We start from the raw sequence: 27,429 nt of genomic DNA, 5'->3' as shown, positions 1-27,429 counted from the left end.
AGGTGAAAGAGTGATTCAGGGGTGAAAATGAAAAATCTTCCTCTTCATCCTGCTGTCAGTCCGCATCTGCTGACTATTCAGACAAGCCGCCACATGACCGGATTCCTAATGGCACCGAAGTAGCCATCACCACCGATGGCTCTTTGCTGATTTATTTCTTCCTTTTCCACTGCAGCTCCTCCTCCTCCTTCTTCTTCTCAACAGTCCCATTCACGCACTCCATTCCTCTCTTTGTTCACACCCGCTCACGGTGAGAGCAGTCTTCTCCTCCGCAGCACGCCAGTGGCAGGGAACATCTGTCTGGAGGTTCCCCCTGCCACACAGCGTTAGAGTCAGGGCGGGTCACTCACTGGAGCGGCCTGGCCGCGAGGGCCCGTGGGCGCAACAGGGCCGGAGCGGCTCGGCACACGCCGGGGCGTCCATGCGGAAACGTGTCCCCGGGTCCATCCGGCTCGTCTGCTGTCTCCGGCCATTTGTAGCCGCGCGCGTGCTCTTGTGCGACATTTTGCAGACGCTTCTTTTGCGGGTCAGAGGGCGCGGTGGCAGCAGAACAACAAAAGGCCGCCTCTCGCTGTCCCTCTCATCCTCATCCTGTCTTTTGCATCCTAGTCCGGCTCTCTGACTTTGTGCAAATGTCCCTTTGTGCACAATGCGTGTGCCTGACAGGGTTATTATACTTTTGGAATTTTCATTTGAGTTCTCTTTTTTTTAAATTTAGTTAAGTTTCATTAGTTTTCATGGTGGTTCTGTTAGTTTTTATTAGTTTTAGTTATTTAATGAATACTTAGTTTTAGTTTAGTTTTAGTTAGTTTCAGTATTAGTTTAGTTTTAAAAAAATGTGTTGTGCACAATATTAAAAAAAAAAACATGATGGGAGCGACGTCATCTGAAGGTGCTTTTCTATTGGCTGCTGTTAGATGACGTCACTTTCAAACGTCCGTATTCGTGCGGCTAATATCAAAATAAATCTACCGTACTTAAAATCACATTTAAAATCATCCTCAAAGGCTCTTGCATTAAATTAATTACCAAAGACTAAAACGAAGGGCATTTTTGCTATAATTATAGTTAGTTTTAGTTTTTTAAACATAAAATGTAGTCTCAGTTTTCATTTTTTTAAAAAAGCATTTCCGTTTTTATTTATTATTATATTACTATTATTAATATTATTTATTTTAGTCAAATAGTGGAGGCCACTTTTTTTTAAATGAATGACTGAATAGTTTATTTCAGCTCCATAACACAGAAAAGAAAACCCAAACATCCATTCAAACAAATCAATTAACAGAAAAAAGAATTGGCTGAACCATAGGCTTATTATTGGTGATCCCATACAGTACCATGAGTCGCATAGAATTACAAAAAAAAATACAAGTATTTCTAGTGTATTCAAATAAACTATAATATATATTTTTTTAATTTAAAAATACCCCAATCCATGTAAATAATTGATTAATTGATTCTCTGTAGCCAACCTTATTTTTCTCAGTTTTTTTTCTGCAATTTAATGACTGGGTCTATATTAGTTTTATATACATTTCCCGAAACACTTGTGAGGTAACACAAAGAGAAGAGTACGATACACTCTAAAAAGAATTGTTGAACCACCTTAATTGAATTGCTTGAAGTGGTAACGCACGACTGAATTAAGTTAATCCAAGTCAATATATTAAGTTTAATTATCAGTTCATTAAGTTTAATCACTTGACTTCATTAATCTTTATATATTAATTTTGGATTAACGTAATTCAGTCGTGTTACCACGAAGCAATTCAATTAAGTTGCTCAATAATTCTCTTTTTAGACTTAAGCTGGTTCCACAATTCTCTTTTTAGAGTGTATGAAGACCTTTCTTATTTAGGAAACCGTTTACTTTATAAAGAACAGCCACTGATTTTGCTAATTTACGTTTAGTGCATTCTATCTGTGGCTTTCAACACAGTTTATGATCAATAATCATAAATATAAATACTGTGTTTCAGTAACTGAATACCATTTAAATTGAGTTTTATATCACAGTCGAGCTACATACCACTAAAGACCATACAATTAGGTGGTTTTTTTCCCCCCATTTAATGATAACTTATTACAATTAAACCATTTTTAAAAATATGATCAATTCCCTTTTCCACAGCTTTTATTAGTTGTTTCATTTTATCCCAGGAGTAAAATCAAATGGTATCATCGTCAAACAATACACTGAAACAGTGCAAATAGATAATAAATACATTTTCAATAACTTGGGTTCCAATACAGAACCCTGCGGAATACCACAAAATCTATGTTGTGCATCCTGACTTTATTTCATCTGCAATTTGACGTCGTCTCAGTCCATTTCCGCCTCGATTTGGATACCTTAAGCTGTCTCTTTCCCTTCATATCCATCCATCTCTCGGTCCGGCCATTTCTGAAGCTGGAGTATTCATCTTCCCTATAGCAGGAGGATGTTTGTTGGCCATGCTGAGTGTGATAGATGGACGAGTCACTGATGTGCAGCTACCTGCAGAGACACAAAGCAGACAGCTATTTAGTAGCACAACGAGATGCATTGCTTTTCTTTTATTGTTTTCAAACAGCAGGCATGTGCGTGTTTTCTGGGTGTGCGTGTTTGTGTGTTTCCAGGGAGTTTTGGGAGGTAGAGGAAGGGGAAGAAAAACAACAAGCGATGCTTTTTGGCTGTCCAGTAACATGCAGCAAGTGTAGACGAGGTGAGCTATTATCCATCTACAGTGTATCACAATGTTGTTGACAAATCAATGACTCTGACAGTGATGACTGTGTGTGATACAGCAAAGCACTCAGACTGTCTCCGTGCCTGCCTGCCTGCTGTGGAAGCTTCAGCAAGGGAGCACTTGAGGCAAGAGTACTCTGACTGGTGAGGGGCGGGTGTGTGTGCTGTGCACAACCTGCGTGTGTGTATTCTCTCTGCTTGTTTACAGGTGTCAAACCATAAGTTTAAATGGTGTGCTGTGGAAGGCAGAGAATATGATGCACGTTTATGGGTTTTTGAATATGACTCATGCTTATAGTGGGGAATGTGCATCACTATTCCGAGAATTTAGCAGAAAATGTTCTTCACATTAATTAGAGGGAAAATGACACATTTCAGTTAGCTGCATTAGTTGCGTCCATCCATTTGTCATGCCTAGTTGTTCTCATTCATGTAAATTATTGTGGGAATGCTGAAGCTGGTAAAGCGCATTGTCCAGTAACCAGGAGGTTATAATTTCATAATTTATCTCTCAATTGAGTTCATAAGCATTCCACATGCATTCAAATCTTAGCATTCAACTATTAGCATTGAGCTTTCAGCATTCCCAGGCAATTTCTCCAGAAATTGCACTTAGTCTAGTTGTGGGACTGCTGAATATACTGTCTGATTCCACATTACTTACAGTATTTGCACAATTTAACATTTAATATCAACTTTTCCCTGTTCATTTTAAATGGGACAGTCATTGAACTTCTTCTCAGTATCACTTTCCACGTCCTATTCCAAATATATAAATTAGCATCATTACCAGATGTCTGATACTGCTCGGTAGTTGGTAAAGCGCATTGTTCAGTAACCAGGAGGTTATAATTTCATAATTTATCTCTTAATTGAGTTCATAAGCATTCCACATGCATTCAAATCTTAGCATTCAGCTTTCAGCATTCCCACGTAATTTCTCCAGAAATTGCACTCAGTCTAGTTATATAAATTATCATTTAAAAAAAAAAAAAAACAGAAAAAAAACAAAAAACAGTTAATACATGATTATACTGCCAATCCCAGGTATTCGTTGCATATTATGAAAATGATATAAAATAAAAATAATTTTAATAATAATAATAATAATATACCATATCCCTAACTATGTTATAAAGGCGAATGATGTGAATTTTTGACTTCATGTTTTTTGCTAAAATATCAATTTGTTGTTTTCGATGTGGCCCGTGACAAAAATTATTTTGACACCTCTGTTATAATGCCACAGCACTTTCTTTTTGTTTGTTTTCTACTAAAAGCTAGAGCTAGCATTTAAGTTGTCCATCCCTGTGTTAGACAATTATCCTGATTGGTTTTCGCCATTTGTTTTAAAGTTAGGTGTAATAAGTGAGGAGAAGATGTGAGTCCTTTTTTAGTGGGATGAGCAGCCGAGGCCTAACAGAGACACTTGATGGGGTTAAAAGCGACCACTGTTTGCGGCACAGAAACATGAAGACAAGTGTCGACAGCGACAGGAAAAAGACGGAGCCTCCCCCATCCCAAACTCCCCCCCCATCCACATCCCTTCCCCCATGCCACAGACAAGCATATGTGGGCTGACAACATGACATTGCCAGCAAAGAGGAGGCAAGCGAGAGAGGGAGAGAAAGACCAAGAGCCAAACTCGCCCTGACATCTCCGATTGTGACAGCTGATGGAGGCAAATTAGCCTCACACATGCATACAACTGTCAACTCTACCCTCGAACCCCCCTCCTCCTCCTCCTCTTTGCTGCAAACAGCCCTCATCGCTATTACACCCCCAATACGTCTACCCAAAAAGCCATACCGACTCCTTTCTAATATCTTACTCTGTCCCTCCTCCGGATGGACCTGCAGAAACACTCAGGGATGAAATGTATGACATTTCCATGGGTGGGTTCGCATCACGCAGCTTTTCAGTTTTGACTTGTATGTTGCTCTTAAGCCGCAATGACCTCAGCCATAAGTGTAACAACCATATCACCATGCAAGTCAGGGACAATGGCGACGACTCGCAAAAATGTTCCCGACTTTTGTCCAAGCAGAGCGGATATCCATTACTGTAATATATGTAATCCCCATGACTCAGGTGTCCTCACATAGCCCGACGTCCCTTGTGGTGTTCGGGAGGCGAATATCACACACTCAGATGATGATGGATTAGCTATATTGCTATACTATGCATCTTGGCTTCTTGCATTACTTTTTTTTTCTTAACTTGATTAAAATCTGCTTTTTTTATTGCTGAAATCACATTTGAAGAATGAGAATGGAAAGAGGCAAGAAACACGTTTTATGAGCGTGCGTATCGTGCTTGTATATAACATTTCTGTGAAAGAAACAGAAAGCTGGCATTTTACTCTCTGACAGGTAAGAGATGAGTGAGGGAGAAAGAAAGAAAGGGTGTGCGCCTGCCAGGGGTTTTCTTTTTGTGTGTGCATACGCGGAGGCAGACTTGCACCCTGGGACACAATGTCATCGATCGTGCTGCAGGAAGAGGCCTATTATCTCCAGCCATGGTTCAAGCGGGAGAGTCAAGTGTGTCATATTTGTTGGCTCTAATTGGCAACCCACCCTGGTGGAAGCAGACTGGGGTGAAGGTACTGCAGTAGAAACTCTTACACCAGCCGCCTTCTCACACTCTCACACACTGTCTGCACCATTGTGCAAATTCATTGCATTCAATATTTGTCTGCAGAAGATAAAAGACGACGCAGTTGCATTAGGAATTTGAATGCTCGGTCAGTAAACAATGAAACGTATATAAATGCAGATTTAGAGGAATGTCTCTGTGGTGAAACAGATCGTAGAATTGTGTTGAGTAGCTTAGCTTTTACACCCCTTTGTTGTCTTTTCTAGAATACAGATCGAAATGTGCTTTCTTGAGTCTGCTGTCTGCAAGCTGAGCTTTTTTTTTTTTTTTTCCCCTGCCACGCGTCTCCTCTTTTTATGATGGAACACTGCCCTCTGCAGGAAGAAAAGTGTTAGACGTAGTTTATGTTCCAAGGGTCAAGTTTCTGTGTCTGTCACTGTCAGTCATGATCGTCATCCTATGGAAGTAAATTTGGTGCAAATGTTGTACTTGTACAATCAAACATATAAGAACTTTGAAGTTGTAGAAAAATAAAGTGTAGGTGTAGAAAATGATTTTGTGTTCTTGGCAAAAAATAAAAAATAAATAAAACTTGAACAAAAATATCAATTTGAAGCTGTACAATTGATAACTTGTACCTATCAAAAATAATTTTGTAGTTGTAACAAAGGTCTGGTCACAGTAAATTTCATAGGGCAAATTTTACTCTGAAAAAGACAATATTAGGTCCCAATCTAAACATAGTAGATTTTAAACTTGGACGAGAGTAAAATGTAAAATAATAATAATTTTAAAAAAATTACAAAAAAAAATGCGAATTTGAAGTTGTAGAATTTATAACTTGACCTGTAAAAATAATTTTATTTTATGTGTATGAGTTTGTGGCATTTTGGAAGAAAATCATTGTCATTAAAGTGAATATCCTGTCAATGTCAGTAATTGTCATTTAATCCAAGTCCAAGGGCCCTTTATGGTTTTAATTGTCAGTTTTAATCATCTCTGTGAGACATAATATTTATAGACCACCCTTTCCCCTTTTGGGTATTATTTTTAAACTTTTTTTCTCACTGGTCTGGCTCCATATGGATGACATTTTAAAATCTTCATTATTTTTTTTAAGTAAGTATGAGAGGCTGAGAAGTGCTGCTGAGTGCAGCCCCAAATACTCCCCCTGAGTCCCTTAATGTCTATAAAGTTGCATTTTTTAGATACAGTAACTCAGCTATGTGTAAAATGTGAACGTGAACGAGCACACAAACGGGAAGCAAGCACATCTGCTCTTCCTCGGTGATATACAGATCCTCTGGATATTTTCACATGAGTTTCAGTCTACATTTAATTTCTCATGAGCTCTGATTTGACTTAATCATTTAAAATGTGAATTTTTTTATTTAAATATTTTGTCTTTTCTGTGACAATTGGCAATTGTATGTATTTTCTCCCAAATGTAAGCAAAATAAGGCAAACTACACCACAATAATATAACACATAATTAAACCTTTTAGACATTTTGGCTTGTATAAGAGCTCACAAGATGTTGCAAGTTGTCATAAAATGCGGCCAATCTCTGCATTGAAATGCTTTAAATACCTCGTAGGGTTCAATTGGAATTTTTCAAATGGCTCTATGATTGATGGAATGTTTGACCAGTATACGTGCCAAAACAAATTTGAGTTAACGTGAGCTCTGGTCATAGCCAAAAGTGGGCAGCAGAGCTCAATCTCTGAGTTTAGCTGGCTTTCAAACTTTAGCATCAACTTTTGTTTGGTACAACTAAAACGGATGTTAGCGTTTAGCCCCTGACAATACAGATGTAGACAAACTTCTAATTCTGCATGCACACGCACACACGCTGTGTGGTGTAAATGTGTAAATGATGAGTGTGTGGGGAGAAAAAAGAGGAACATAAAGGCGACTCTTGCCAACTGCATGCTTCTAAAATGACAGAGACAGGTGGTGTTCAAATCAGCCCTTTATAACGCACACAAACACATGTACACGTACTGTCGGCCTGCCAACACATTCAATTAGCTCACCGCCTGACTTACTTTCAACAGGAGGTGTTGTTGTGACATCCTTTTTTTTTTTTTTTTTTTTTTTTTTTTTGTGAATTTAGTGCGGATTCATAATCTACTGAGCTTCAATTGATTTTTGTTTTAGTTTGGAGAGGTGAGAGGTGATTTATCAGGTCTTTATTTTGAAAGAGAGGCCAAAGCGCTCCCAAATCCTTTACTCTCCACATAATATCAACAACAACCTTTGAACTTTGAGCAGAGGTACTTGAAGAGTGTTTGAACGTAGTGTTGAGAATACTTAGGCTTCACGCTCTGCCACACAAACCATTCCAAAATGCCAAAAACACTTTTCCTGGCTCCCTTAGGAGATATTTTTTTTCATTTTTTTGCCCTTTAAATGCCAGTACTCACCAGGGTATTTTAACTTGTAACTTCCGTAATGGCAGAAAATGAGTCACAAGCGAAGAGATTGCTTCGATCTCAACAGAACAATTTTTATTTAAATTTTTTTTTTTTAATCAGCTTGTTCCTGTTTGCCCCCCCACCCCCCACCCAACCAACCAACAAACTGAATTGTTCTAACGTTAAACAAGAAAGTACCAAGAAACTTCAAAAGAGCGTAAAATAATATGTCGGCCGAGTTTGCAGCCATGAACAATAGAATTCAGCTGCTAAGTGTTATGGAGCACCTGGCGGTTTGAAATTTGTTCAGCCCCAGATTGTATAAGCAGTGACTTGATGAGGTGATTTAGATGAAAACCTACGGCGCATATTGTGCTGGCGTGACCTCCACCATGGTTTTTATGGTGTCACTATAACGGATTAGCCAACAGAACATAACTCATATACAGACAGTGGTGCCGCTGTCTACAAACAGTATCGTGCTTGGCAAAATTGTGCGTGAGACCACCACACAATGTAGCATTTATGCCACACCTGGTAATTGCCAAAAATCATATTTTATGTTTCCATCACATTTACTACACTAGTATGTACCTGTTTAACTGAAATTATTCGGGATGGACCGGTTATCGGTGCAGATAATTAGCATTTTTTTTATGTATGTCGGTATCCGCCTTTAAAAAAAAAAAAATAAAATCTTATAAATTTATTTAAAATTGTGCTAACTTCGGAGAAGTATTTGTCAAAAATTTCAGGTAACTACAAGATACTGCTGACTTTGGGAACTCTCAGTACCTTCTGTTTTTGTTAGAAATTGAAACTAAGAATAGTGAAAATGAAACATTCCAGATATTTAAAAATTTTAGAAAACTATTGTAGAAAACAACTTGAGTTTTCATTTAGTTTGCTGATGACATTGGGAGCTGCCTGCCTTGTTAGAATTATAAAATAAAAAATATTGTCTTTTAAAAAAAACAAAAACAAAAAAAAATTCAAAATCGTTTGTGAAAGTGAATATCGCCTCCAAATATCTGTTATCGGCCTCCTTGACTACTAATAATCTCTTTCGGTATTGTTTCTATTATCCATGTATTTTCAAACTTAAATGTTAAAAAAAAAAAAAAAAAGTGTTATTAATTGTGTAATTGTGTTATTCCTGGAGAAAAACATCCTAGGCCATTAAAGATCATTTTAATTTCACATCTCTTTCTATCATGCACTATAAGCTTTGCGGTGGAAAAACGAGTTTACTGAACTTAGCTGACTGGTAATAAGAGTGATTTGTGTCTACACCAGCAACAGCTGTCCCGCTTCTCTCTTCATCTGTCTGTGGGCTGCCAGGGCTGTGAGTGACGGCACATGTGCTGGGGTACATGGGAGGGCCACTGCTGAAATTCTAACCCCTACCCCGCGACATGAGGCATACCCCGGCTATGGCCAGGGAGGAGCTCTAAGGGACAGATGCCGGGAGAAGGAAGGAGGCAGAAACGAAGAACGAAGGACGAGTTTTAGGGTTGCAGTGTGTTGCGCTCTCCAGCGTCAACTTGTTCTTAAAGGAGGTCTGTTTAAGGCTGAGCTTCTTCTGAAGAGGATGGCCAGGAGGATGTTGCTCGCGTGTGCGCTGATTGCTGTGATTTGTCAGGTAAATTAAATCATCTTCTTCATTTAACACTTTGGGGTGCATGTCACCAGTTCAGTAGATTGATGGACACTGCGAATACTTGCTTATTTTGGTGTTAGTTTCTTTACATTTGCAAAAATAATTGTTTGTTAGTACACAGATTGTACAGATGGGCTATTTATTATCTCTCAGATACCAAATTCATCCTCAGCACTGTACCTTGACCTTGGTAAAGAGAATGAGCATGGCCTTGAGCTGCCCCTGATTCTCCATTTTTAAAGTGTATATTTTTACCTAACTTATGTTTTCAACCAAATTTCATCACCACATACCCACAACGCACTGTGCAATCAGAGGTTGAAGTCGATGTAAACATTTTTACCTCAGTTGGAAAGAGGATGGCTCCAGATGTGTGCACGGGATTCAGGGCATCGTTTGTAGCACCTGTCAGCAGGCGCCATTATGAGAATGGATGACAATGTAAACTGACATATTACCAACAGCACCTCCAGCCATCATTAGTTTTTCTTTGTGTTTGTAAAAGTAATGGAGCCCAAGTTGGTCGGGTGAGTGAGTTTGCCTCCGGTGAGTCTCTGGAGAAGATCTTTCATTATCAGCTATGGTATTTTGTTCCATCTAAATCTAAACAATATTTCCATTTGGTCTAAAGTGCAAATGAGTTAGAAGTGTTTTAGTAGTTGGCATGCCTCTGTAATGTGAGAAAACACTTATTGGTTCTTTCCATTGTACTTTATATAGGCCTATGAACTTCAAGAGGCACGAGTCAAGCAAGATGCTCAAATTCCAGCTAGCTAGCTGTTAGCTAGTTAGCAATGCTAGCTGTACAGAAGTCTGTCGTAACCTATTGAACATATTGTTACACTAGTATATTTCATTTATTTATTCAGTCACTTTCCAAACGTATAAATGTGAGTGAAATACAGAGTCCTAATTAACTATTTGAGATAAAGAAACTTCAATGTTACTGTAATTTTCTCCATTCCTTCTCCTTATTTACAACATGGACTTGTAAATGAGTGTCAATAGGACCCTCGCAGCTGAAGCCAGAGGGTCGTCATCTTACATTGCCAATTTTACTGACAGTTTTTGTTGTTGAATACACGATTAGTATGTTTTTTATGCTTGGATACCTGGATAGATTAATGAGAACCTCACAAAGAGTGAACTTCACTGTTTGCATCGACCATTCAGAGTAAATTATCTCAATATCGTGAATTGTGACTCATAGAAGTTTATGTTTACATTTCGCAGCAATTTTTTTTCCCGTATGGACTTTACTTTCACTTGATTATTGATGGTTCTGACAACTTCAAATTCTGATGAACACGAATCTTTGAGTAGCAGTCGGAGATGCATCTTAGAAGAGAAAATTAAATCAATTAAATGGACATGTAGAGTTTCTTCCATAATTATTGGTACAACTGTATGTCATACAATACAAAGGCAGATAATCACGTGAAACGCCACGGAGAAATCAATGATTCAAGTTTGGTGGCTTTAGTGGGTGGCAACGTAAGCTGGCCACTGGTGGCTTCACTTCTGGCAACGATGAGTAAGAAGCATTGGAGCTATGTTGCCCCCTATTGGTAAATATAAATATAATAAATATAATATAAATATTTTTACTGAGTGTTTCAAATGACTCATAAGGAAGATGAGCTAGTCACACAAATAGATTTGTTTTTTTTCTTGTTAAAACTAAAGCAATATAAATCCTATATAAAGCTGCTCAATGTACAGCCACTATAAGTTCAGACAAACAGGATATAAGACAAGATAATTGACGTTACCAGTGTCCACGTTTAAATCATTTATTGTAATTATTGGAAATTCAGAATCTCTTCCAATAGTCAATATTGCCTTAAATTCTACGCAATTGAGAATATAATTGCCTCAATACAATTAAGATATTTTCCGAGTGTTACCTGATAGCTTTCAGTTGCGCTGCGATGCACTCACCGCCTTTTCCCAAGGCCGGCTGTTATGATGCGAGTGGCGTCGAGGGCGGCTGGTGGATGTTTGGGGAGCAACGGGGCAGCAGTCACAGCTGTTCCCAGATGCATACGCGACGCCATTTGTCCCGCTCTGTAATCCCCTTGCGGAAAGAGGAGCGGGCCGCTTCTGAACCATGAAATCGGGTACAAATCAAGAGTGCGGATGGCAGCAGCCAGCTGGCACGGAGGTCTCACTCATCGGAAACAATCAGTCAGAGGCTTTACGGCCTGAGGGGCCACAACATTCTGAAAACAGAAATAAACCGTGTTCAATTGTGTCGTTTACATTGTTTGGGAACTTGACAAATAAATGCTCGGCCCTGAGGTACACGTGTCGAAGAGTGCAGGTTGTGGGTTGCTAGCAGTGAAATAGGTCAGGGAAGAAGATATGTAGGGTGACCAAACAACCTCTTTTGCCTGGACATACTGTGAAGTGAACCACTATTACTCTATCAGTGACTCATCAACCAATCAACTTATTTTCAACAGAATAAGACTATTCAGTTAGTACCCCAATTTCATCAGTTTCCCTGCGCTACTTACATCTTATTCATTTAAACTTGTTCACCATTCTAAAATGGTGACATCTGCTCCGAGGGGGGCGGCACACACACACACACACACACACACACTTGTTGCACCACCAAAAATAGCACGTCCATGCCAGGCAGACATGACTTAGCAAAGACCAGAGGTGTATGACCGACAGTGTTGCTTGACTTGCTTTGTGTCATCTAAAGTGACCCGGGCCACCTGTGTGACCTCCAGGCCTGTGCTCAAAGACACTTCACGGCATTGCTCAGCTGCAAACCATTTTCATGGTTGACAGTTTGAACATGCAAACTTCTAATTTAGAATTTAGATGTTTGTTTAAACATGTGTGTCCAGCAAATAACCACATATTGTAATGTATTTTTCACTGCAAAGGGCTTTTGTTTTTTAACATTCAACGATGGCACAAAACTGCTAAATAAGAAACATTCAGTGCAAGAAATCATTTTACACATTTTTCACTACAATCATCTCATTTGAAATGTTAGTAATATTGAGGTGCCATGTTTGTCCTGTATATCATTCCAAACACACACAAATAAATAAATAAATAAATAAATAGATAAATAAATAGATAAATATTATGGTGCAGTAAGACCCAGTGTAAGTGAATAGACATGTCTGCCATCTATTGGTCATTGGTGATATTACAACTAAAAACTACATTATTTGCTTTTTGGCACCAACTGATTCACATATAGTATTTGTGGGTCCCCCCCCCCCTTTTTTTTTCCCTCCAAAATATTTTTTTATTTTTTTCCCCAGGATTTTTCCCCATTCCCCCCATTTTTGTGAAAAATGTATATTCAAGTTTTTTGGGTTTGTAAAAAAATAATAATAATAAAAACATAATAATAATAATAATAATAATCAAGGGGCCCACTCAGTTTCCCCATCCTTGATCTAAAGAAATTCTAATTGTTTCTGAATGATAACAACATTGATCCAGGGTTTGAAAAACAATTTTATAGATATGAGGACAATCTACTTTATTTTATGAAGGGATCCACATACAGCCATTATCTTCATTCAGGTTGGGAGTGAACTGCACCTTATCCAAGTTGGCTTTAAGCGAGAACTAGCTGGCTTTAAACCTCAACTAGTCATGAAGCTTACAGGTATGCAAACAACCAATTAAAATTCTTCACTTAGCGTGCATGTTTTTGGAATGTTGCTGTAACTACCCAAGTAGAGAACTCCTGAGTCATAATTGCTAAATTTAAGGTACGGTAGTTCAAATGGTGGATCACTGGGATATATATATATTTTTAAATAGTTGCAAATTTTGTCATTTAGAGCCAGATTAGAGCAAGCGAGGTCATCAAACGTTCCAGAGTGTGACCGCTTAATAGCATTTTCCAAAATCAACCCAAACAAGCTGTCTGTACTTCTGTGAGGGTCCAGGGTCAAAGGCCACGTTGTAAAAGTGCCTGGGAAAAGCTTCTAAAACAGTTCAACTGTGTGTGGTGCCATCACTTAGCCGTCATAGAAGGCCGTCCTTTGTCTAATTGGTAATGTGACACTTTGCTCTTACTGCATCCTTGTCTGGTAAAACATTAGAAAAGTGGCGGCGGCTGGAAAGTATCCAAATGACAGTCATTGAAAGGTTGGACCGCTGGGACAAGACAATTAGGAATGAGGCGGGAAAGTTGAGTGAAACAGCAGATTGATTTTAATCTAGAATTATAGGTGCAAAATTAACTTCTTTTTTTTTTAACCTACTAAGATAAGCTTCTGCTTTGATTGACATGGTCATTGAACACTAAAAACACGGGTCAATTTGAACCAAATTTCAAGGTGTTTTTTTTTTTTTTTTTTTTTTTTTTTTGTACAAATCAACCCAATGTTTTGATTTAAACAAAATGACCCAATTATTTTTGGATTGTTTTGCACTAAACTACCCAATTTTGGGGAGGTGTTTTAAACAAAATAATCCTTTTTTTATGGATTGTTTTTTGTTTGTTTGTCACACCACTGCAAACTACAACTCTGGTGTTGAAAGGCAACTTTTTAATAAAGATCATGTATATTATATCGTGGAAGTGTAAAAGTAGTCAAGAGACCTCTCACTTAAACATAGAAAATAGTGTGAAAATTGTCCACAGAGGTTAGCCAAAAAGCCCATTAATCACACCTAAGCCATGTTTTATTGTAATAACAATAAAGAAGGCATTCTCTGTCATTGGAGAGTTGAGGGATTGAGCATCAGCTCGCTGCAGATGGTGTTCGGGATGAATTTGCGTGGATGGGAAGCACTCAAGGAATGTGTGTGTAAACGTGCGTCTCTGAGTGTGTAGGGATGATGGCTACAAATAGACAGGGTGGAGTCTAAGATTAGTGTGCCCCCTGACTTGGCCTGCAGATGCCAACCATCACGCTCATTCCTCCATGGCACATATAACAGCATGCCGGAAAATCAGGGAATATGATCACCAGCTTTCAAAGGAAAAAACATTTTAAAATAAAAAGATATTGACGCCATGTTGCCTACATGTGAGATTTGGTCATTTTCAAAAGTGGGTTATAATAGTTTAGGAATTTTCATTATAGTTAGTTTTTATTTCATTTTAATTTTTGGTTTGTTTTAATTACTTATCAGAATGATTTTCTTACGTATAATAATAATAATAATAAAACACTTCATTTTTGTTTAGTTTTTAGTAGTTTGAGTATAAGTTTTAGTGTTTTTTTATTTAAAAGATTAAAATAACATGACTTGAGTATTAAAATTTCAATATTTAATTTTGGTTTTGTTAACTTTGTTGTTGCATTTCGTCCAATGTAACTGTGGTGACTAAAATCTAAATTTGGGTACATTCCAGGGTTATAATTGTTTTTGGAATTTTCACCATAGTCAGTTTTTATTTCATTGCAAGGTTTTTTTTGTTGTTTTTTTAAGTTAGTTTTAATTGCTTGTCAGAGTGGGTATGTTAGTTTTTATTTGTTCTAGGATTTATTTATTTTTTCAAAAATGCTTAATTTTTAATTTTTTAATTAGTTTTAGTATTAGTTGTTTCAAAAAATTGAATTAAAAAATTAAATATCACGATAAGTATATTGTTATATTATATAGTAGTTTTTATTAGTTTTTTATACAATTATTATTTTAAAAGATTAAAATAACATCACGATAAGTATCACACAGTACAATAAAATGTCAATATCATTATTATTATTTTTTATTTTATGTTAATTAAAATAACCTTAGTACAATCTGAACAGGGTTAAACCTTTCAATTCGGATTGTTCGATGCCACTTTTTTTTCTGACCGATAGCACGAGTGCTCAATTCCAGAAAATTTTGCCATTTCTGGAAATTTCTTTCTTTAATCTTCTGATTGTCTAAAATAGCTTTACAATTTCGAGTTACAGCACCACCTGTTTCTAATGTGAATGGCAAAAATATTTTTTGTTTGTTCTAATTGTTTAAATGCCTTTTTAATACCCCTACTACTATATGTCCATAGTACAGATTTTAAGAGGAAATGATGCTTAGATTTTGTTTGCAAATGAATTGGCACTACAGAGGCAGTTTGAACTGTTCAACATATGGCAAGTAATGTTGGATGGAGTGATTCCCCACAGAGACGACGGAAACAACTTGCGGAAATGTGAATAAGATGATCATGTGTGGGTGGGTGTTTTGTGTATATTCACCAGAGTCCGCGGGTATGTGTGTGCGTGAGAAACTGTCCGTTTGAGTGTGTCTGATGAATTCCGACCGCACAGCGGATTCGTAAGGTGACCCCAAACTCCCAGTCAGGTGCAGAGCTGAGCATAAAGGGGGAATTTGTTCATGTGAGGTGGGAATGCGGCTGGGAAAACACACCATGTAAATCCATAGTGGACAGCTGTCGGTGTGTGTGAGAGGGAGGGGGCGCGTTTTGTGTGAATGTGGTCGTCGCAGCAATGTGGCCAACGAAAAATTCGTGTGACGACTGTTTGCGTTTCCTCATTCGGAAATGAATTTTATAGCCAGTTCAAACGATGGCGATAAAGTTGAGGATTAGTGAATGAAACCTGAAGCTCTGACACGACAACACTTCTGCCCAGAGTTGCCTCCCAACAGATTTCCCAGCATGCTTACAGCCTAAAGCTGGCTGCAAATATCCATAGTGGCACAGCACATACATGCTGTATGCATGCTGTTTGCAGGTGTGGAGTGCTGAACAGCCCAGACACATTCAGGAGATCCACCCATGGAGGAGCCAAGGCAAAGGAGTGGTGCTCAGGGTGAAGAGAGACTGGATCATCCCTCCAATCAGAGTTCTGGAAAACAGCAAGCAGGTCCCAGAAAACCTGGTTCAGGTACAGTTGGTCAAATCAGAATATCCGCAAGTATAGTCACTATAGTGAAATACTACAAATAGGACTATATTGGGCAATATTACACACAATGTGGAAATCAAATTAGGCGTGTTTGATACCATTTTTTATACTGGAACTAGAAATGAGAAGAATAGAAAATTGCCATTAATTTTGTGCAATTTTAAAGAAAAAAAAATGCTAGATTCCCAAAACTACTATGGACATCACCCCAAAAAATGACAGATAATTTTAAAGAAAGACCAATACTTATTTTTAATTTAATTTAAATTGTAATTTAACTTTTTCAATTGATTTTTTATAAATAAATACTAAATAAAAATGAAACATTTTTGGGAAAAACAACTAAAAGTAATAAAAACTAATATGCTCTGACACATAACTAAAACTAATTATAAAAAAAAAAAAAAAACTAAAAATAAAAAAAAACAATAACGAAAACTCTCAAAACTACTACGAACATCTCTACACCTACATAAAGTTTCCCTCCACAAATGACAAGAATTTTAAAGAAAGACCTATATTTAATTTTTTATTTATTTATTTTTTTTAATAAATACATTAATACTAAATAAAAATTGAATAAAAATGAAGCATTTTTTTAAATAAATAAATAAATAAAAGTAATAAAACCTAACAAAACTGCTCTTATACATAATTAAGAACTATAAAAAATTAAAAATGAAATAAAAACTAACAATAACAAAAATTCCCCAAGCTATTACGAACATCCTTACACCGACATAAAATTTCCCCCCCAAAAATGACATACAATATTAAAGAAAGACCTATATATCCCAATATTGCTATATATTTTTCTTTAAAATTGCATCAAATATTTCTAGTTCCTGATAGTAAAAGGACCACAAGATACCGGTATCGGCCAAGTGTCAACTCAATACCAATACCTGGTGTCGATACTTGCCTATCCCTACATAAAATGACCGGAAATAATAGATAAGCCATATAAAATGCATGAAATATACAACTACTCTTCTTCTATTATTGTTTCATATTGATAAAGCTTATGTCAAAGGCCTCTCCAGATGAAACGCAACCACAAATACACACACACACACACACATCGAGGTTGTGATGACAACAAACATGATCTACTTTTTCTCACCAGATCAAGTCGGACAAAATCTTCACAGGCGAGGTGATCTATAAATTAGAGGGTCCAGGCGTGGATCAACCACCCAAGAATTTCTTTGAGATTGATGACAAAACAGGAGTCATCAGAAGCAAGCGCCCACTGGACAGAGAGAAGTACAACAGCTTCACAGTAAGGGAATACTAAAAAATACATATTGAGTATATCACCAGCACACTTTTACAGTGAAATCACAAGGGCGTCGCATCCTTCACAAAATGAGCCTTTTACGCGGATTCATGTTATGTTCCCTCAAAGCGTGACTGCCAGAGGTCGGCTTTTTAAGGACTTTACCGTCACCATGGGAGCCATTCGACATTGTTTTGGACAAAATGACGATGATGTAACCCATGATGTCTGAGCAAACATCCGATACACATTTCCTCCAACTTCATCCATTATACACATACTAGAAATAGTCTTGAACTGCTTGTTGAATAGTTCCTTCATAAAAGGTGTGAGATTCGTCGATTTTTGTGTGTATGTGTGTGTAGTTGAAAGCCTTTGCGCTCTCGCCCAGTGGAGAGAGACTGGAGAATCCAACGACCATAGAAATTGTAGTGCTGGACCAGAATGACAACAGACCCGCCTTTACCCAAAAACAGTTTACTGGTTCTGTCTCTGAGTTCTCAGTCCCAGGTAAATCCACATTACAAACTGTCTTCCTATAAGAAAGTTTCTCAACACGAGTAACAATTGAAACATTGACTTGTCATCTACAAATGTTTTGAACAGGTACATCAGTCATGTCAGTGTCAGCCACAGATGCAGACGACCCAATGACAGATAACGCTTTTCTCAGCTACTCAATTATTGGTCAAGAGAGCATCCCAGCCAATGCTGTCACCAAAACCATGTTTGGCATCAACAATGAGACGGGAACCATCTACACAAGAGATGTGGGCCTTGACAGAGAGGTAAGATGCCCTGTTATGAGAATCTGATTATTAAGAATGGATACATACGAGGGGTGTCAGGCGATTAAAATTGTTCATCGTAATTAATCGCATGACTTCAATAGTTAACTCACAATTAATCGCAAATTTTATATCTGTTCTAAATGTACAATAAAATGTACAATAGAATATTTTTTCCAAGTTTTCATCTTCTTGTTAATGTAAACGTGGAAAAATGTTAAACTAATAGAAATATAGCTGCATCTTTTAGTAATTGATCCAATAATTTCATAATAATTCATAACATTTAGTTAATATTAAATGTCCTGTACTGTAAAAAAAAAAAAAAAAAAAAAAAACTTGTGTAATATTGATTTGTGTTGAGGTCCTTTTTCTGCCACTAGATGGCATAATTACATTTGTAAGACTTTGGTGACAGTTCAGTGCATTTTTCTTTTCATATTAAAAGCTATCTAATCTTTAACATGAAATAACATGTGAAATTATGCACATTAAAATTGTAAAATTCATGTTGGCCTCAGTCTCCACAAATATATGCATCATTATTACATTTATTACTGCTAAATTTTGACATGGACGTGTCTGCTTGTGCTGTGACTGGAATTCCCCCAGTACAGGCTTTCCAAGTAAAAAAATAAAAAAATAATTAATTAAAAAAAAAAAATGAGTGGAACTTTAATTTAACTCAAATTTAATTCACTAATTTTGACACCCCTAATACAAGCATACCACTTATGACAGTAAGAACAGACACGCACCTCCAATAATTTTGTGGACTGATGAGACAAAAATTAACCAGGATCAAATCGATGGAAATGCTAAAGCTTAGATAAAAAAAAAAAGATTGTGACCTAAGGGAACATGTTATGTTTCTTTTTTTTTGTTTTTTTGTTTTTGCCCAACTACAATAAAGTGTAATTGCACATCCACCACAGAAGGTGGCGTGGCGCTCTCATTGTCAGAGTGCAGAAGGAGTCATCTGCAGAGGTGCACTTACTATACAACAATTTTACAGACAGATGATACTATTTGTTTTCTTCCTCCATGGCTAGGGGTGGAACAAAAAATAAATGAAGCACTGGCCTAAAGCAAAAAAGGAGGACTTATCCACATTCTTCAAATATTTAATTGTCCTCTTATTATTGTCCTGTTCCGCAGGTGGTGAAGTCCTTCAGGCTAATGTTACAAGTTGCAGATATGGGTGGCATGGGGCTGACAAGTGAAGGTGTGGCCGTCATCCATGTATCTGATATCAACAATCATGCGCCACAGTTCTACCCCAGCTCGGTGAGCCCATCTTGCAAAGAAATACGTAGATGAGGACAATCAGTAAGTGATTCAAGCAGTGCAGTTACTGCATCTGTATTTCTGAGCCGTGTTTCGTCTGTGTGGCCCATCCAGTACGGCATGACGGCGGTGGAGAACAGAATGAACTACGAGATCGGACGTGTCAACGTGACAGACATTGATGATCGCGGAACAGGAAACTGGGAGGCGAAATATTTCATCTCAAACGACCCTTACAGAAACTTTGCCGTCACGACGGACAGTGTCACCAACCAGGGGATTCTGATGGCGGTCAAGGTAAGTTTGGCGCGTTAGCATAAATATATTGATATATGACTTACATAAGATTACCATCATGATTTGCTTTGATTTTGTATCACATGATTACAATATCACATTAAATTTAATTACATGAACAACATGCTGTATAATAAAAATAGTTATTAGTGACTAGAATGCCGATTGGAATGGAAATCGGTTATATTGTTATTGCACATGCACAGGTACAGAGCATGGAAATATATTTTACAGTTTAAACACATCCAAACTATGCTACTATATGGGGAGCAAAGTGTGAGTCCTGGAAAAAAAACAACTCAGAATCACTAGAATCAGTGGACATAGTTCAATTATATCAATATCTGAAGTTTAAAGGGATACTGGACTTATTTAGCCTTTTTCAGCAATAAAAAGTTAATATTTTGTCTAGATTTATTTGATAAGTTCATTATTTTTCATATACATTTAATACCTTTAAAAACACATTATGCCACTTGTGTTGACGGAAAACGATGACCAATCCCTGCTCACCTGTTTTCTGTGTTTGGTCATGTGACGTTCACAAACTATTCAGTCCCATTAGACACATGAAATTACAGCAAAACAATAAAAAATAAAATAAAATAACTACTACACTTGCATTATAATTCCTAAATGTTTTAACTATATTTATAAGCATTAATTGTTTTACATTTAAAAAATATCTTAAACCCCAACATTCCGTACAATTCATAGCTCTATGTCACAGTCAGAATTCTCACTTTATAGTCAAAATGTTGATATTAAAGTCAAAATTCTGAGATTAAAGTGAGAATTCTCACTTTACAGTCAGAATTCTGAGAATAAAGACAGAATTCTGGCTTTAAAGTCAGACTGCTCACTTTAAAAGTCGGAATTCTGATTTTCAAGTGAAAATTCTGTTTCTGAGAATAAACCTTTTTTTTTTCCTCTTCACTGGCCCTCATCCTCTTCCATAGAGAAGTACACAGCTTCAATGCATCAACAATTTACACCCAAAACTTAAACACGGAATGACACTGAAAATGACACAAATAGGTTATTTTTATCTAACCGTGGTAACGCGCAAAACACACAACACACCCCCTTTGGCAGAGGTCAAATTGAATTACTGTATGACAATAATTATATTTGATGTATTCCTTATGTTGCAGCCCCTGGATTATGAAGCGCAGAATGAGCACATTCTGTTTCTGACAGTGGAGAATGTCAACCCACTTAGCGACAAGGCTCCAAACTTGCCGGCGAGCAGCGCAATCGTCGTGGTGACGGTTGTCAATGAGAATGAAGCGCCACATTTTAGGGAAGACCCAATCCGGATTGTCGTACCTGAATCTGTGGCTCCTGGAACACTCCTGAAAAGCAACATTGCCTTTGACCCCGATAATTCTGACCTACGGTATGAAGCCATCTCATTTCATTCTTTGCTCATATGTGACCCTGACGATCGTTTCTATGCTTTTTGTGCTGCAGGTATGAGATAAGTCGAGATCCTGAGAGGTGGCTGGACATTAACAGACATACAGGAGACATTATTGCAAGGAGAACTTTCAACATGCGATCGCAACATGTTAAAAACAACATCTACGTCGCTGTTGTCAAGGTTACAGGTCGGGATAGTTATTCCTTTCTTAACCCTATCAAACCTGAACCATGAAATATATGAGAGAACATTCTGATTTTTTGTCAGTAGTGTATTTATTGGTCCTTTTGGGAAAAAAAATAAAATAAAAATTAACTTTATGCTTTCAATGCATACATTTATAACTGTCAAAAATATAATAAACAGCCATGTCAAACATGTTAGTATTTCTAAACATCAGAAAGAACATTTCCCACTATTATAAGTCCAGTATAGGTGTCTCTCCTTTCTCAATTGAGGCGATTGTGCAAGGTCAGCTGAGTGATACTGCCCTCTAATGGATTATCCGTGCAATGCATGTATCAGATCATATACGTCAGGGTTTTTAATAGGGTAAAAAATATTCTAATCATGAAATAGAGGGCTGAAAATATTTTGTATTTAATATGATACGTTTGGCTTCATTGGGTTTTTAAAATTGTAATATTTTTGAAATACCTCAAGCAGACACTTCCATTGGTAGGTACACTAATTAGAATTATTTTAGCGCTGTGAAGCGATTAAATTTTTTAGCTAATTAGTGGCACATTGCATTTTTCAGGAAATTGTGATTAATCATGATTAATCGCAATTTTCTACTTTTGCTTCTACTTCTGCTTCTACTTTTTATCTACAAAGCTTGGAGCAGACATTTGCTATGTAAAATCTTTGAATTAGTGTAAAATCATCAAATGGAAAGAATATTTTGAATTAAAGACTGTTCTAATCACTTTCTTTGAACGTTGAATAGATTTCCCCTTCTGTAAACTGTTGAACAAAATGATCAAAATGGACTCTGCTACACCAAAGAGCAAATAGCATATTACTCTAATATGCTATTTGAATTTGGCTGTGAAAAGTGCACAAGTTACTTGAGATTTCTCCAACAAGCATCAAGCAAGTAAAACTGAAAGTAAAACTATTGATAGTCCGTGTTTGTCTGTCTGCGTGTCAGTGGCTAAGTTTGGCTGCAGGATATAGGCTGTAATAGGAAGTAAATCTGAGTTAACCGAGTTATTTTTTTCAAAGCTTTAAAGAAATTAAATTAATCTCCAGTGTTATCGCTTTACTTCTGACAGCCCTAATTATTTTCAAAGGCATGTTAAGTGTTGTAAAATTGACTCTGAAAGCTGAAAAGCTTCTGCTGTGAACATACGTGGCACTGCTTCACCTGCACAGATGTCGGCGGCGTGTCAACCACTGCCAGCGTGGTCATCACTTTGAAGGAGACCAATGACTTTGCCCCAAAGCTCCTCCCACCGAGCGGCACCGTGTGCAGGAATGCACGAAGGGCGGTTTCCGGATTGCTGCTGACTGCTGAGGATGACGACCTCCCTCCACATGCCGCACCGTTCCTCTTTGAAATGCCCCATGACGTGTCGATCAACTGGACTGTCATTCAAGTCAATGGTAGGGGAATGGAATAAAAGAATGAGGGCAAAAAATGGCTGTTGAATGTGGTTGTGCTACCACAATGCTACAAATAAAACATGATTTTAGTGCTGTCAAGCGATTAAAATTTTTAATTAATTAATGGCACATTTTTTTCATAATTAACTCATTCAAACCCAAAAACGTATAAATACTTTTTTTTTTTTTTTTTTTTTTTTATAAAGCTAGAGTATACCTGTACAGAAGGCTTTGATGCAGCTTCTGACCTGAAGAGGTCGCTTAAAGCAATGTTAGTTATTTCAAATATGTGGCAGCAGAGTATAAGAGATCAGCCAGGGGCATGTTGCAACAAGCTCTTTTTGCCAGTGTTTTCAACAGGAATGCGAATAATGATGAAACTTAGCTATATTCTAATACTAATTGCTGCAAAACGGAAGAAGATATAAACATACTTTCTTTTTCTGATGAAGAGAAGACACTCTAATCTTTCATTTGGTAGGTTCCATGTTTTTATACCAATAGAACACAATATTCTGTGGGCCTTGCAAAATCAGTCAAAATCCAGTAAAAGAAGTGAAGTGAAGAATGGCTGCGAGTGAATAAGTTAATCGCCATTAATTGCATTTTTCTACTTCTTCTTCTACTTTTTTTACAAAGTTTGTAACAGATATTTCTTGAGTAAAATCGTGGAATTAATGTAAAATAGAAAGTAAATCAAAGACTGTTCTAATCGCTTTGAAAGAATGAGGGCATACAATGGCTATTAAACGTGCATGACTGACTCAACCCACATTTTCCTTCCTAAAAGACTGACCTCGTGTTTTGTTTTGTTTTTGTTGTTTTTTGCATTCCTATCATGTGCCCCTTTTTGACTTTTAGAAACCCATGCGATGCTGCAGCCTCTTGTCGACCTGGAGGATGGAGAATATACGGTCACGGTGTTGGTGTCCGACTCTGGAACGCCAACCCTCAGCTCTTACGCTCACATCAACGTCACGGTGTGTCTCTGTGACTCGTTTGGAGACTGCAAGTCTGAGTCCGGGGCAGTGCTCGGCTCCAGTATGGGGATCAGCTTCATCGCGCTTATTATCATCGTGGCCAGTTTTGGTCTCCTTATATGTAAGTGACACTTGCAACCTGTCACTCATTGCTACCTTCTGGCAATACTTTAAAAGGATGACATCAAATTAGATTCTAGTGTCAAAAGTAGAAGAAAAAGTTCTTTTTTTTTGGTTTGGAACCAATAATTTGGTGTTGAAATTTAAAACAAGGTTTACCCAGCAAATACTTAATCGCCCGTCGTATGATTGTAATGACTGTTGTTGTATTTTTACAGTGTTGCTCCTCTTAGCTGTGGCGATAAACTCTTGTGGCAGACAACATCACATCAAGAAAGGAAGCGGTCTGCTTGTGGGCGACTCCGAGGACGACATTAGGGACAATGTTCTCAACTATGATGAACAAGGAGGGGGTGAGGAGGATGAGGTAAGTCGGCTTCATGATCCATTATTTCATGTTATTAGAAGCATAATATACATACTGTGTATATCGTCGATGGCTGTGGAAAACACTTATGTCAATTTTTGGCATTTTTTATGGGATGAAACTGAATGCAGACTTCACAAAAACTTTTTTTTTTTTTTTTAATGGACGTAAGTGTTTTTCACAGGACAGTGACCATATGTTTGTTTCAACATATTTTAATCAAACATTCTTGGAAGCATACAAATTTTATAGTGATGGATTTTACTCCTTCATTTACACTGGCCAACAACTACAGCAAAAATGTCGAGTGCCAATGATATTTTAACGGTTTATGGGTAAGTTCGGGCCACTGAGTCAAAAAAATGACATCTGGTTTTTAAATAGACTCTAATTCTTGAGATATCGATATTTTTGACAATTGATTGATAATTAATGTACTTTGATCATTACTAAACGTAGCATTGACGTCACCTCGTTTTGCATTTGTTTTCTGCTAATATAGCCTAATTTTCTGAATTTTTGTTTGCTTTTCACATGAAACATGATTTGCATATAGAAGGTTCTCAGATTGACGTCTTCCATGATATTGCATCAAAAATGGAAACCACAAATGGGTCATGGCCCCGGTAAAGTTAATTTATTGTAAAAACACATACAATTTGTATTCTTTATTATTATATACTATTATCTATCGATCCATCATGGAACATTTCTACAAAGGTCCCAGCAGATGATGGTTGGTCGCAGAAAAAAATATTTCCGACTTAAATCCAAGTTATTAGGCTAACAATTAGCCATCTAAACAAAACAAGCTAGCCAGACCACATGATGTCCAAATATGACTACTACATAGCAGTTGCTAAAATTGTAACTTTTTTTTTTTTTTTTTTTTTTTTTTTTTACATAGTTCTGAGACAGTAGCCTACCACCCTGATAGCTGCTCTCATGTGTTGTGGACTGTCTTATGGATGATGATACAAACTCCTGTCTTTACCTGTAATTCAGAATAAAAGTCCCAAATTGGTTATTTCTTTTCAGTTGGACCACATGATGATTCATAAAATAGGCATCATTGGACAAACTTGGCCTTCAATGATGCAGATACAAGCCTGATCAAAGTCGTAGCATAAAGAGAATATCAATATCATAACTTTCTTAGCACATAAAAAAAAAAAAAAAAAAAGGAATAGCTCAATAACTACAGTCACTTCGTAAAAACAAATGTGGCAAAATACCCTTGTTGAATCTTTCTTGTCACTAAAATGCGGATTGACCATTGATGTCAAACAGCTTAAAGCCACTCAAAAAAAAGCCACAATAATTCTTGTAATGAGTACACTACATTACAAAATGTGAGAGATGAATATGTTAAGGACCTGTTCTGTAGGAATGAGAGTAGTACGACAAAAAAAGATTTACTGTCCTTTGCAGAACGCCTTTAACATCGACCTGTTGTGGAATCCTCTTGATGCCCCCTTGACCCCCATGCCGTACTACCCGGTTCGAGGCAAGCAGCCTGTCAGAAAGGACGCGCCACATAACCTGCCGTCTCCCGCCTACCCTCGGAGGCCCCCAGCAGATCCCTCTGATATCGAGGACTACATCAGTGATGTAAGATGCTTCTGTGTACTGACCAAAATCTACAAGTGGTTGTTTTTTTGTGTGCATATGAAAGTCCTGTTTTTGTTTTTTTTGTTTTTTTGTGAAATAGGAGTCAAAATAACCAATAGGTTTAGTAATAGAAAACTTCCAGTTGAACAAAATAGTAATATTTTACATCTCTGTGTTGTTTGTGTGGGCAATCAGATGAAACAAATGAGTGGATGTTGGCAACTTATCACACAATTTTGTACTTTATATGAAGCATTTCCACTTCCCCAAGAATTGTGTTGAGACGTCTGCATAAACGCCATGTTTTATTTCTGCCCTCAGGGTCTGGAGGCTGCAAATAAGGATCCGAACGTGCCGCCGTATGATACAGCTCTGATCTATGACTACGAAGGAGAGGGCTCACTGGCAGGCAGCCTCAGCTCCATCGCGTCCGGCAGCTCAGATGAGGACCAGGACTACGATTACCTCAACAACTGGGGACCACGCTTTCAGAAACTGGCCAACATGTATGATCCACGTTAGGTGGGAAGGTGACCTTTAAACGGGAAGTGTGGTATGATTCAACACCAGCGAGCAAAACACGTCATGCTTTTAGGTGTTTGATGGGACAAAGATGAGATATTATCCATCACTGTGTGGCGAAAGGAGCCATGCTGGACCACTGGTCTTAAACAGCGTGTGAGATAATGGTTATTTGGGAATGTTTGGATGCAACTACTTAGTAAAACCAAATGGACTTGTTAAGACCGTGCAAGAAAAAGAAAAAAAACAAAACAAGGAAGAGCTGTTGAAATGTTAGTCCATGATGGATTTGATTTATCCCCAGACTGTGATTGCTTGGGATGTACTTTGTTTTTATATTATTTTATAAGATGGATTTGAATTGTTTATGTTGTTCTTTGTTTTGATCATAAGCTCTCCATTCCAGCATGTTATACCGTTAACAAACTATTACCCAACAAAACAGAGATGCACAGTATTCCTGGTGAGTTAGTTCTGATTGGCCAACAATATATATATTTTTTTGTATACAGAATGAAAACATTGTAGAATAAAAATAGCAGGTTTACCCTTTATTTCATTCATATAATACAATATGAATAGCCAAATACATCCTCTGTTCTTTTCTCATGTACAGTAATTCAATAGTCAAATAATTTGAGTCACAATTTAGAATGTAGTTAGTCCATCTACTGCATAAGTAAAGTTGGCAAAACGTGAAAAAGTTCAATGAGTATTAATAACACATTTTAATGACTGTGTATTATTTAGCGTCATCTAGTGGTGAACTAATGTGGTGGTCGCTGCTGAGCTGAGTTCAGTGGTTCGGGCTCTTGCCGCTTCTCCCCCTCGGCTTTGCTCTCTGCTCGTCGCTTCCGCTGCTCCGACTCACGCACTCCAAATAACGC

The 27,429-nt window shown here is 37.4% G+C and overlaps 1 protein-coding gene across 1 annotated transcript; it reads left to right on the top strand.

Moving 5' to 3' along the window:
• The first annotated feature begins 11,334 nt into the window (after nt 1-11,334).
• Nucleotides 11,335-27,407, top strand: cdh15 (cadherin 15, type 1, M-cadherin (myotubule)). The gene is made up of 14 exons (XM_077518428.1): nt 11,335-11,472; nt 16,087-16,239; nt 17,387-17,542; nt 17,905-18,049; nt 18,146-18,327; nt 19,486-19,614; nt 19,729-19,911; nt 21,066-21,310; nt 21,385-21,521; nt 22,712-22,942; nt 23,804-24,043; nt 24,261-24,409; nt 25,841-26,020; nt 26,342-27,407. The coding sequence occupies exons 1-14, from the start codon at nt 11,335-11,337 to the stop codon at nt 26,540-26,542; spliced, it is 2,469 nt and encodes an 822-aa protein (XP_077374554.1). The 3' UTR covers nt 26,543-27,407.
• Nucleotides 27,408-27,429: the final 22 nt, after the last annotated feature.

This window comes from Festucalex cinctus, chromosome 4 (assembly GCF_051991245.1).
Source record: "Festucalex cinctus isolate MCC-2025b chromosome 4, RoL_Fcin_1.0, whole genome shotgun sequence".
Classification (NCBI taxonomy): Eukaryota; Metazoa; Chordata; class Actinopteri; order Syngnathiformes; family Syngnathidae; genus Festucalex; species Festucalex cinctus.
This window is presented reverse-complemented; position numbering and strand designations above follow the sequence as displayed.